The sequence below is a fragment of the Nicotiana tomentosiformis genome, chromosome 2 (genome assembly GCF_000390325.3).
Source record: "Nicotiana tomentosiformis chromosome 2, ASM39032v3, whole genome shotgun sequence".
Lineage (NCBI taxonomy): Eukaryota > Viridiplantae > Streptophyta > Magnoliopsida > Solanales > Solanaceae > Nicotiana > Nicotiana tomentosiformis.
Window position 1 is genome coordinate 28,364,253 of NC_090813.1, and position 12,707 is coordinate 28,376,959.

At 34.4% G+C, this 12,707-nt stretch overlaps 1 protein-coding gene and 1 long non-coding RNA gene across 2 annotated transcripts; both read right to left on the reverse strand.

Moving 5' to 3' along the window:
* Window positions 1-493: 493 nt before the first annotated feature.
* On the reverse strand, window positions 494-4,062 carry LOC104087572 (protein IQ-DOMAIN 2-like). The gene is made up of 6 exons (XM_009592082.4): window positions 3,885-4,062; window positions 3,222-3,306; window positions 2,786-3,106; window positions 2,420-2,641; window positions 1,950-2,069; window positions 494-1,457 (listed from the first exon to the last, which is right to left on the reverse strand). The coding sequence occupies exons 2-6, from the start codon at window positions 3,279-3,281 to the stop codon at window positions 795-797; spliced, it is 1,386 nt and encodes a 461-aa protein (XP_009590377.1). The 5' UTR covers window positions 3,282-3,306; window positions 3,885-4,062; the 3' UTR covers window positions 494-794.
* A 2,022-nt stretch (window positions 4,063-6,084) lies between these two features.
* On the reverse strand, window positions 6,085-6,979 carry LOC117274486 (uncharacterized). The gene is made up of 2 exons (XR_004504590.2): window positions 6,689-6,979; window positions 6,085-6,545 (listed from the first exon to the last, which is right to left on the reverse strand). It is a non-coding gene; the product is annotated as an uncharacterized lncRNA (long non-coding RNA).
* Window positions 6,980-12,707: the final 5,728 nt, after the last annotated feature.

Below are 12,707 nucleotides of genomic sequence, written 5' to 3' on the forward strand. Positions count from 1 at the left end.
GCAGCCCTGGATTATTGCTCTGAGGAGGACCTGCGCAACATTTTCAAGAGGTTAGTGGTTCCTAATCTCGTAATTATATCATTGTCTAGTTTACATGTATGTGCTGCCTGATTTGAAGGCTTGCTTCCGCTGGGCATGTTGTAACAATCCATTCATTCTTTGAGCTAAATTCTCATCAGCATCACAATGCCATATTTCCCCTTTCTAATTGCCATTTATGTTTTCATCAATATGTCAATTGTCATCATTTCCAATTCATATGTAATTTACACTAATTCAGAACTCATTTCCATTTGCATAAACTTCATTTCTACTCAAGTTCCTTTCTTCATCAAATAGTATCTGATCTCAAGAAATGCAGATGTTTTCAGCAGTTGCTTGTTGTTCAAACTTACCCGGCGAAGACACGTACTTATTATGATCGACATTCAGGTTTAAGGCTATCTGTTTGTCAACCATCCCCAGAATTCAAGCAGGGAAATACTAATTGATCTAGAGACAGAAAATAATTTCCATTTAACTGAATAAATAAATAATCATATTACATATATAACCACTTCCAAGGAAAATGTTTTCTTTAAAATGATTCACTATTATCACAACCTCACCTTATCAACAACTGTGGAAGAAAAGAAATATATAAAAGCAAGAACCATCCAAGGTAAGCCTAAATACAACGACAAATTAATAAGAATTTTATGGAGAAGGTGATTCCCCTCTAATCTTTGTTTCTTATCTGCATTTAGTTCATGTAGTAGGGTAACAGGATAGCTTCTGACTTGTGGCAAGAATAATTAATTGATGACCTCGTTCACGTTATCCTCAGCAATGGAGGTGTTTAGGGATGTATTCTCAAACTTTGGCGGGCCTGAATGCCGCCTTGGTCTTGCAGGTGAAGGCGGGTAAGAGAGCCGCTTCTTGACAGACCCTGCTGATCCCTTTTCTGGTGTACCGTTCTCCATGCCTAAAGGGTTTTGCAATCGTGTTTTTGCTTTTGCTGATTTAGTAGGTACCATATAACTTGGTACAGAGGAAGAGCTTGCCAAACTCTCATCATCTCTTATAGATGATACCCCAATGCTATGCCTCCTGTTACGTTCTGATTGAATACTGATCATGCTTCGCGCATCATCATCTTGGCTTATTGCAGCTACTCTTGCCGATTTCAATTTTCTGGCTGCTACTGAATTGGCTGTCTTGAAAGGGGTTGTAGGAGATTGGTGACCTTGCTTTTGGCTGGACGGAGAAGAAGGGAGTTCAGAATTCAGCTGATGCCGAGCAAATGCCTTGGTAATTTCTCCTCCGGCAATACTTATACTGGCACTTCTAACGGACATTTGATCATTTTTGAGTTCCTTCGCGCCCATCCACCGATCTAACCAGCTCCAACCCCACTGAGGATTGGTTGGATCCATAAACAACAAGTTGGGAGATTTTGATGACTTCTTCCAGGTTTTCTGTCCAGTCAAAGTTTTTGTCACAAGCAATACTAAAAATCTTCTAACTAGCTGTGAAATTATAAATTTTAAACGCATGCTAAAGTCATTCTGCTGAAGTACAACAACAACAACAACAAACCCAGTGTAATCCCATAAGTGGAGTCTGGGGAGGGTAGTGTGTACACATACCTTACCCCTACCTTACAAAGGATTCTGCTGAAGTAATTCATAAAATTTTAAACACATGCAAAAGTCATCCTGCTGAAATAATGAGTTCTTTTAATGTTTAATAGGGGAAAAAACAGATGAGACCCTGTTATAAGTGATCACGTCACCATAAAATTTTGACAATAGAAATTTTAAAGGTCATATACATGATTCTTAGAATCAGCATCTTTCCACCACAACTACATCCTAACCCTTTACATTCTCCGTCATGTACCCATATGCATCGACTGCACTCTTTCCAAATGCTGATTATTTTGTATAAAAAAAAGACTAGCTAATTACCTGGTGTGAATATGAATAAGCTAGTGCTCTTTCACGTCTCACTGCAGCTTCGTATTTCTTGATTAAGCTTGCTTCGACCTGCTCTTTTGATTGCACAGTGTCATCCCATTCCTCCCCTCTCTATCAAAACAAACAAGAAATGGTATAGCAAGAAACAAATTATTGGTAAAAAAAAGAATGTACAAAAAGACACAGAGACACAAAGTTTAACCAAGAACAATTGTTACCCAAAATTGAAACAAAACAGATCAGGTGCATAGCTTTTAAACAGTGAGTAATTATTCGGTGGTCAAGTGTAGATATCAATTTCCATTGCAGCATTTTTTGGAGTTAAAGTTTCCTTATTTGGCATATAAATTTTCCTAGTGAACTTTATTAAAACACTAAGCACTAATTGATTCGCATTCTAGAGCTTGACTTCATCCCTTCTTTCAAGAAAAAAAAAGGTGGAATAGAGGAAGAAAACTGACCCTCAAACTCTCGAGTTCTTTTGCATGTTTCTGCATAAGCTGCCTCTGGAGAGCTCGGTTCTCTTCCAACATCCTGATCCTTCTGGAACTAATCTGAGACTGCACACGAGAAAGCATTTGCATGCATTTTAAAGTATGGGCAGTTTGCCGTTCTGCAGTAGGTCCATCAGCAAGTGATTTGAGTCTGACAAGTCCTCTTAACGCCCTCAATGCCCTCCTCGCCTGCAGATGATAAACCCCGATAACAAGTTCCTTATTAGTATCAAACCCATTTATGCTATCTTTACGGAGCTAATAAGGAAAAGCATCAAGTTTATGGTAAACTAGCTGAAAAGAACATGAATATGAGAATGTACAAAAGCATACCAGATATCCCCGAAAAGCAGTCTGAATTCTGATTGTGGCTACTTCCTCCTTTGATTTGCCTGCAAACTTAGTCACTTTAGTTAACGGAACAACCTCCGCAGCAACCTGGTTAGCTGCAGCAGAAGCTTCTGCAGCTGCTGAAGTGGAAGCTGCAACGGAATATACATGTTTTGTCTGCTCCTCTTCCACTTCAACCAGTGTGACCTCTTCTACTGGAGGAACTGGACGAGGAGGAGACACTGAGGAAGCGACCAGGGACGAAGAATCTGGAACCGGGTCCTTTTCTTTCCCAAACCATTTCTTCTTTGATTTACTTCCTTTCTGAAATTAAACTCAAGCACCGTTATTCACTGTTAAATGAGGAAAAAAAGCCTTACATCATACTAAAAAAAAAACTCGATATAGCTATTCCACAAAACCTTGTTCGCGTTCTTACCTTAGGATCTGGGCTCAGAGCCTTCTTTACTGAAGAAAACCAGCTTCCTTTCTTCCCCATTTTTCGATTTATTCGTCAATTTTCCCTATTTAAAAGACAAAACAAAGCACATTACGCAGCTGAATCAACCTTTCACTGAGAGATTCATCCACATAATTCACATAATTAAGAGGAAGCTAAATCCCCTTGACTTAAGATCACAATTGTACAAAAATGTATATTCTACTTGCCATTTATGTATGTGTTGAGACAGTATAAGTGTGAGGAAAGAACCTAAGATTATCTGAAGATATTAGGGAATAGAATGTAACAACTGAAAGATCTATGAATTAAACAGTCATGTCTAATCATCCTCAAATAAAAATTCTGAATCCTCAGTCCCATAGTGGTCAAAAATCTCTTTAATAGATCACAATTAGCTCTTTATCTCAATACATTCTCAGCAACTAAAAACAGAATAACATAACTACTAATCCAATTCACTATATTACAGTTCTAAAGATAGAAAGAAAAATCATCGAAGATAATAATTATACACAACAACAACAGCCCATCAAAATTTTAAAAGACATTAAAGAAAATGACAATTGTAAAGGAAAAAAAGATACATATTTTGTCTGAATTGGAAGTAAAAGAAAGATCTGAAGTATGAGGAATTATTACCCTGTGAAAAAAATGGAGCTTCTTCAGATCTCAGAAAATTATCTAATTTGTTCTTCTTTGTTTCAAAGAATGTAACTTTATCTCACAATATGTTTCTATTTTGTATACAGTAACAAAAAAAAGTAATGTAAAGTGTTGGACCCCTCTTACTTTAGTGTGATAAAAATTAGATCTTGACGAAGAATAGTGGAAAATTTCAACCATGAGTGAGAGAGCATGAAAAAAGACCAGCTGGTTATGGGCCCCACTGTTGGTTAAAGTGGACCCCCACACTTGTAATTTGTGATTATCTAAACTATTTTATTTATCCGGTAGATAATGATTAGATGCTTCTGAGTTTTCTTGATTTATTCCTTTAATAATAACAACTCATGAAGCCGACACCTTTAAATAAGTACAATCAAACCTTTTTTATAATAGTTGTATTTGTTTTCAATATTTTTTTTTATGCTATAGTAAATTGCTTCTATAAAGAGTATAATATAACATAAAAAATCGATTTCGAGAAAATAAATATAACTACTATAAATAATGTTATGTAATGAATGAGTGTTATATAGGAATGATGTTACAGAGAAGTTTGACTATAGTTAATAAATAAAAAAGATAAAAGCATCCACAGCTAGAGATGAATAAGAAGAAGAATACTCCTCGTTATACTATTGGGTTATCCATACCCCTGCAGTATTATTTTAGGTTCAAATATACCTCTCATTTAAACGGAGGGACACGTATTATCGTCTGTTGGTCAATTCTAAATATATCCTAATTAATTAAAAAGACATATTACCCATTAAAAGACCCATTACCCATCATTTTCGATTTTTTAAGTTTTTAGTAAAAAAAATCATTCAGTTTTTCCAGTTTTTACAAAAACATTGCTTTAGAAAATTGCTTTTCAGTTTTTACAAAAATATTGTTTTAGAAAATATTTTTTTGTTTTTTTAAAGCAGTTTTTTTTTCGTAAAAACTGGAAAAAAATATTTTCGTTTTTTCAGTTTTTAGTAAAAAAAAAATTCAATTTTTTCCAATTTTTACACTAAAAAAAATTGCTTTAGAAAATTGCTTTTCGGGTATGGGTAAGGGGACTTTTTAATTAATTAGGAGATATTTAGAATTGGCCAACAGGACGATGACATGTGTCCATCCGTTTAAATGTGGGGTATATTTGAATCCAAAGTATGACTGCAGGGGTATAGATAACCCAATAATATAATATGGGGTATTCTTAGACCATTTTTTAAAATACAAAGGTATATTTAGCCATTTGCCGAACAACAATTGATAAACTTAAGTGCTGGTTTATTTGTAGAACTGTTACCTTGTATTTTATCAATCCCACTAAAAAAGTAACTTTTCTCAAACTTCATGTTTAGTGAAACTAAAACTAAAATACATAATTGAAACGGAAGAAGTAGTACATAGTAGAATTAAATATTAATGCATTTAATTTCGACCTGGATTTGGATGACTAAATTTTAATTTCTTAAATTCAAAATTTAATACATTCAAAAATTCTATAAAAATACTATAAATCATGATTTTTATGGTTAAATATAATTGAAAAGTATATCAAAGTAACACAAGTTTAGTAGTAATATGTTATTCTTATTTTGATCGATGGAATACCTTGCAGAGTTCTGATTTTATCGAACTCTTCAGTCTTCCCTTCTCCTTCCTAAACCATGGACTTTACCACCTTATCAATAAAATAGAAATACAAAGTTGTTGAAAAGGAAGGAAAAAAAAACATCATTAAACATTTTATTTTTTTACTGAACGAGAATAAATTAAGTAAGTAAAATAGAAGGGAAAAGGCCCAAAAATAACCTTGTGTTATTCGAAATAGATTACTTATAATCCTCGTTTAATGCCTCGTCGTTAAAGAATGAGTCTAATACTGTCCTTTTCCACTAACGACTACTCCCTAAAATATTTAGTTTGTCTAAAAATACCCGGACATGACACGTGTCTTAATCAACCCACCCCTAATATTTTTTTACTAGCACCCCTCCTCCCCGACTTATTTCACCCACCCCTCCCCTTTTTACCCCTTCACTTAATATTTTTTAACCTAAAAAATCAGACCCTTCATTATTATTTTCCCCCATTTTCCTTCTCTTATTCTATCGCCATTGATTGTGAACATAGCCTTGGTTCCTATGATTTCTCTGAATCTGATTGTAATGACTATGATTATGAAGAACTTGAGATTATCACAAGAAAAGCAAGATCATTACAATCCTTATAACTATTCAATAAAATATACTACACTAATTAATACATTACACGGATTAACTATCATTATATCCTAAATTCGTACTTCACAACAAGAACCATAATGCAACAAATCCAACAAAGCATCCACATAAGACACGAATTAACATCCACTGATGGGCTACGATTTTGCTCAATGTTGCAATAGTTCCGGCATCAATAGCAGCAGCAGACTCAACATCAACAAGTTTCTTCTTCAAAATATTTCTTTCAACAACTTTTTCGCCCAATTTTGATATCGTTTGAGCCTCAAGCCTCAATGCTAGCAGCAATATCATAAGCGGCCATTTTCTTCTTCAAAATATCTCTATGCATTTCAGCATCTTCCAATTTTCTTTTAAGACTACTAATCAAAATCACAATTCTTGGAGGTAATTCATTATCCTGCCACTCCCAATAACCACGCGATTTCTTCGGTAAAAATAACACAACAAAAATAAACCCAAATATTTCATGAGAATCCTAAGAACGCTAGAAGGCTTTTGAGAATTCAAAGAACACTATTAGCATAAATGAAGCTGACTTACCTCAGGTTTTGGGTACTTAAAAAAGCGCCTACCCGTATTTTTCAGAAGCATATGCCGTAAAATGGTGGGCAATAAGGCCACAAAGACACCTCTTCTTCGACTCATATGATGAACTAGAACAATAAGATATATTTATAAGGAGACCAAGGGATTAATCGAGTAAGTAGGCCGAAAATAGTGGTGGAACCTTAATCTAATTTGGAATTGAAGAAGGATAAAGAACCCTAGCGGAAAAACTTTGGGGAAGTCGTTTGATTTGGTGTTTGGGTAAAAGGGGGAGGGGTGGATGAAATACGACGGGGAGGGGTAGCGTAGCGGGGGGTTTGGTAAAAAAATATTAGGGGTGGGTTGATTAAGACACGTGTCATGTCCTGATTTTTTTGGACAAAGGGAGTAGCCATTAGTGAAAAAGGGTAGTACTAGGTCCATTCTTTAACGACGAGGTCATTAGTAGGCTCAAGTTAAAATAACGGTTATAAGTGATCCATTTTGAATACCACAAGGTCAGTCTTTTTCCCAAATAGAAAGATAAAGTTGGTGTCGTGAATTTCCTCTTCTTCTTTTGTTTTTGGAAATTTCATGCTATTCGATTTTAAAATGTTATTAAATTGTTATCTAATTCATTTACTGACCATTAGTGAGGTTTTTATAAACACTTTAATTGGGTAGACACAGTATGCATTTACTGAGGATCTATCATCTGCGAAAGATAGTCTTTAATATTGCTGGTCCATCCTATACTACTTAATATAGCTGAAGAGAAATAACTCACACTTATTGCATATGTTGGGTATCGAATTTTCTTCTATCTTTTTAGCGTCTTTTGTTGTTACTCTTTTTGGTATTTAAAAAGTTTTCAAGACTTTATGTCACGATCCAAACCGTAGGGCTACGACGGGCAATCGGTGCCTTACTCAACCGAGTACCAACGTAATAAATTTTTCTAATCATACCATCATGGGTAAGTGTGCCAGAAGTGCCGTCATGAGATAACCAGAATAAAACTTGAGGGAATACTCGACATAGGACGACCCAACATGATATACAAACTCATACATGTGATATACGGGTCTATACGGCCGAAATGATTATTTATACACTCAAAATATAGGCCGACAAGACCATACAATCATCCATATATATGACATATGTCTACAAGCCTCTAAGAGTACATAAACGTCATAAAGGTCGGGACGGGGCTCCGCCATACCAATCTATACATGTCCAAAGCATAATGACCAAATAGGCAACTTCGGAGCAAGTGGAGTGCACCAACACCTTCCGCTGAGTTGATAGCCTACTAGGAGGACTGTCAACCTGTCTATCGGGACCTGCGCGCATGGAACGCAACGTCCTCAGACAAAAGGGACGTTAGTACAAATAAAGTACCGAGTATGTAAGGCATGAAAAAACAGTATATAAAAGACATGAAGGAAACATGGAGTAAAGAACTCAACCTATAAGTCTGAATAGCTCTGTGAATCATGAAACATTTATAATGTCATGCATATGCGTATAAATGGCATATCATGCATAGGTATATGCGTACATAACGTCATCAAACCTCCGAGGGGACCCCATCATATCAACTCGGCCTGTGTGGACGAAATTATCAACGTATAACAACTAATCAGGTGGTGGTGCGTATATAACATCGTAACCTTTCCCTATACCCCATGTACATATAATATACGTGTATATAACGCTAGCTGGTCATGGGTCAATGTACATGTATAAATGAATGCGATGCATAATGAAGTAAGTCAATAAGATCTCTCGGAATGTCATAAGATCATTATACCTTCAGATAAACTTTATCAACTTACGTATTTTCTAAGACCCATGAACAGACGATATAATAAGAGGACATATGAGGAATCAAGAACATAGGCAACCCTAGTACTTCTAAGAATAGAGTCACTTGTAAAAGTTGCGTGTTTGCTCGTTTTGTTGTATCATATGGATCATGCCAAAAGAAAAGAAATGATAGCCTTAACATACCTTAACTCTGTTGAGTATTTAATACCTTTCAAGCAATTCTTCAAACAACTCAACCCAATCTACCATAGCATAAAGAGATTCAAAATCAGTACTGAGTAAAAACTAAGTCCGCAACTTAAACTAGCAGCTCGTTTATGTAAATTTGGGCAGCATCTCCCATGTAACCTTACTTACCAAGTCCATAAACCAACACGAACCCATGCAACCTTCACCTATATACTTTCAGCACCACAACACAAATCAAGCTACACAACAACAAGTGCATAAATATCACTAACGAAACTACTATTAAACACGACAAACGACAAGCTCGTATTGAATCCCTTTTAAACCCTTTAACTCCAAAGTCATTCATTCATTAACTTAACAACATAGCCATCGTGATATTAAGTACAACTGGAGGACTTCTAACCTCCTATTTATCTCCTAATTTACCCTCAAATATCCCAACAATCTAACAACAACAACAAGTACAATTTTTCATTGTTATATTGTCCTTTCTCTTCATACTCATAGTACCAACAACAAGTTCGACATGTAGATAATATTTTATAATAAAAACATCATACGAGTGTCATTTTCAAGGGTTTTCAACCATTTATAGTTCATGGAAATAACCTTTCCAAAACAGTCCGTTAAAAATAATAACATCTCAAACTATTTCAAGTCTCCTCTTGTAGTATTTTGCTCAAATAATGCAACCAACACACAACACAAATTCAAGCACATGTAGTAGGATGTTATACTCACCTTAACCAGTAGAAAAAATATGAAATTTCAACCAAGCACAATCCACAACTATCCTCAATGACACCACAACATTATAGGTGTTGTATTCTCTTCTTGAATCAACTTTTGGTGTTCAAGTTGGTGTGTAAACACTTGTAGTTCGCCTTGAAAATCTAATATATATGAAGGAGGAACTTATTATTACCTTAATCAACAAGAATAACATGAAACTTGAGGTTACTTCACTTGAAGAATCCTTTAAAATAGCCACAAGATGAAGGACTGCGATCTAGCAAGCACCACGTGATCTCTAGCGTTGGATTCGTATTTTTATCTTTGGTTTTCAGTATAGAATCATGGAGACTGCTTTGAGAGTGTTTTGGGAGAGTGTAGGGTCTGTTTGGGTCAAAAAATGACCCCAAATGAGCCTTGACCCGATCTTTAAAGGTTGAAGAATCGCCCACCGCCTAAGTGGGTCCCATGGGAGCTGCTTGCGTAGTCTCACAAAAACACGAATATCTCTTTACTCCGACGTCGTATCGATGAACGGTGTAATGCGTTGTAAACTAGACTCGTAAACCTTAAATTTTGTATGTGGATCATCCCTTAATTCCAAGTATATTGAAAGAAAAGCTCAGCTATATTTGACCTAATTTTCAGCATATTATGAATGTAACTTGTGATGACCTTTGCAAACTTTTGTTCCACGACTTGCTTGACTCCAAAACGTAACACACGACTATCATACCACTAAAATAACTCATAACATAACCTTATTATCATGTTAAGCAACCTAGTCTCACCCCAAAAGTATATGTCATAACTTTCCCCGCTTGTCGACTTTCGACGAAACTTATTTTCTTCAATTCGTTTAGCTTCTAAGCCTTCCAACACTCGTGGTTCTTATTATTCATGATTTTAAATATTTGTAACGTCCAAGGTAACATGATTAACTTACTTTATATACATTCAAAGACGATCTCATTTCTTAGCTTACGTCACTTGACTTACGACATACTCTCACGTATTAAAACATGGGGTGTAACATTTTACGTCTTATTTTAATTAATCAAAGTCATTGATAATTAAAAAATGAACATAGTAAAACAACCTCATGTTACTATGCACATGTGTAACAGTCTAATAGAGCAAGATTACTATTGTACACTATGATATAAATAGTTTACCAATCAATTTTTGATAACCCTTCGTCGAGGATAAGTTATAATTGGACTAGTAATGCAATGATTAATATTACGAAAATTAATAATATATAAATTATTTCTTGTTGGGTATTTAGTTCATTGCATTAAAATTGGGTATGCAAAATAAAGTATCATCTAAATTATTTGTTTATTTGTAATTAAAAAATAATAAATTTACAATTATACTCTAGAATATTTGATCGAGAGGGATACAATTGCTCTGTGATAAAGGAGGTCTGTCTAGAAACAACTACCATTCAAAGAGTGCATAATAAGTAAATGATGGTAACACTCTTGCGCCTTCATAGCCTTCTTGGGAAAAGACAAAAGATAGTTGTCCTTTTGATGTTTTATCTATGTAAAGCTTATGTATAGATTAGTTATTCCATGAGATAATACACTATAAAGTACTAATACATAGATTATTATCTTACATTTGAAATCACAATCAAATAATGTATGAACTCAATACAAATGTTTACACCATGATTAATTTCCTTATACAACACACCGTGATACCGAACGACCCCTTAATAACGTTAGTATATTAATCTTCAAATTTTCAACTATAAGTTCAAATATATCAAATCGAAACTCATTCACTCATTGAACGATTAACAACAGGTGTCGATGGTATGTAATGTCATACTATTGCAGGATTTATTAAGACTAAGAGCCCGTTTGAATTAGCTGATAAGTATTATGTGCTAAAAAATATTTTTAAGTGGTGAAACTAATTTAATAAATAAGCAATTATGTGTTTGGATACAAGTGTTGAAATTGATAAAACGTTGCTGCAGTATCTGATAAAAAAGTGCTGATAAGCTATTTTTTATGTTAAAATGACTTAAATAACCTTAGAACTCTTTACACTTATAATGGCGTAATTTTTCAAAATTTTAGATTTTCAGAGCGATTCAAATACAAAATATTCTATTTGTCATTTTATTTTAAATACAACTGTGATTAAATAAGATAATTTTTATGATAAATATAATTTATTTTATGATAAGCATATAATCATAAGTTATAATAATTAATAAATTGACAAAAGTTTCTCAATAAAAAATAAACCTAAATAGGACAAAATATTTGAACAAAAACAAATATTGTCTTCATCACCACGACACTTAAAAAGCAATACATTAAAAATTTGATATGTCCTCGTTTATTACATACACTTCAAAGATTATACACAATCACATAGATACAAATATGCAAAGGAATAGAGAATTTGCTTACCTCAAATAGTCAATGAAAATTGCAGACTTGAAGAGGCGGGGGGAGATTAGGTTGAATAAATAAGTGAGGCAGTGCGTATCGATGTAGGAATTTTATTCTAAAAAGGAAATATTTTAGGGATAAAATAGTAAAAAAATTGGTCAAACTTAAAGTGCTTATAAGCTAAAAATTCATAAGTTGGGGCTGACCAACTTATGGTATTTGATTTATTTTTGAACCGCTTGGCTTATAAGCATTTTTAACTTTACCAAACACGTAGATAACCTGAAAAGTTATTTACCCGAAATACGGATAGAGTTGAATTTGTACGTAGTTCTAAGGATATGTGGTATAGCTTGATACAAATCGTGGGGATAAATAGAAATATCAAATATGGATTGCAAAGAATGCAAAATAAATAAGGTTGGAAAGAAGATGATTTTTAGGATTAAGCACAATTAATCAATTAATGAAGCTTAAAAGAATAATCCTTGAATATAGGAGAATATGGTGCTTGAATTACAATGTAAGCAAAAACTGCCCTCTACAAAAGTAGAAGATTCTACTTTAGATATAATAAAAAATATATAGTGGAGAACCCATGATAAATAAGTTTTTTCCCTAATTTTCGCCCAGATTCTCTCCCTTGGTGTGTTTGCAATGGCTCTTGTCTGTGAGCTCGAGCTCGATCGGCCTCGATGCTGGTCGGTATTGCTTCTAGAGCTCGATATGGACTCGGGATCAGGTGATGATTCAGACTCGGTCCCGGTTGGCCTCTGTTCCTTAAGCTCGAAATCATCTCATCATAGTTCGATTCAGACACAAACTCGATAATGATTTCGAACTCGGTGTTTGACCTATAC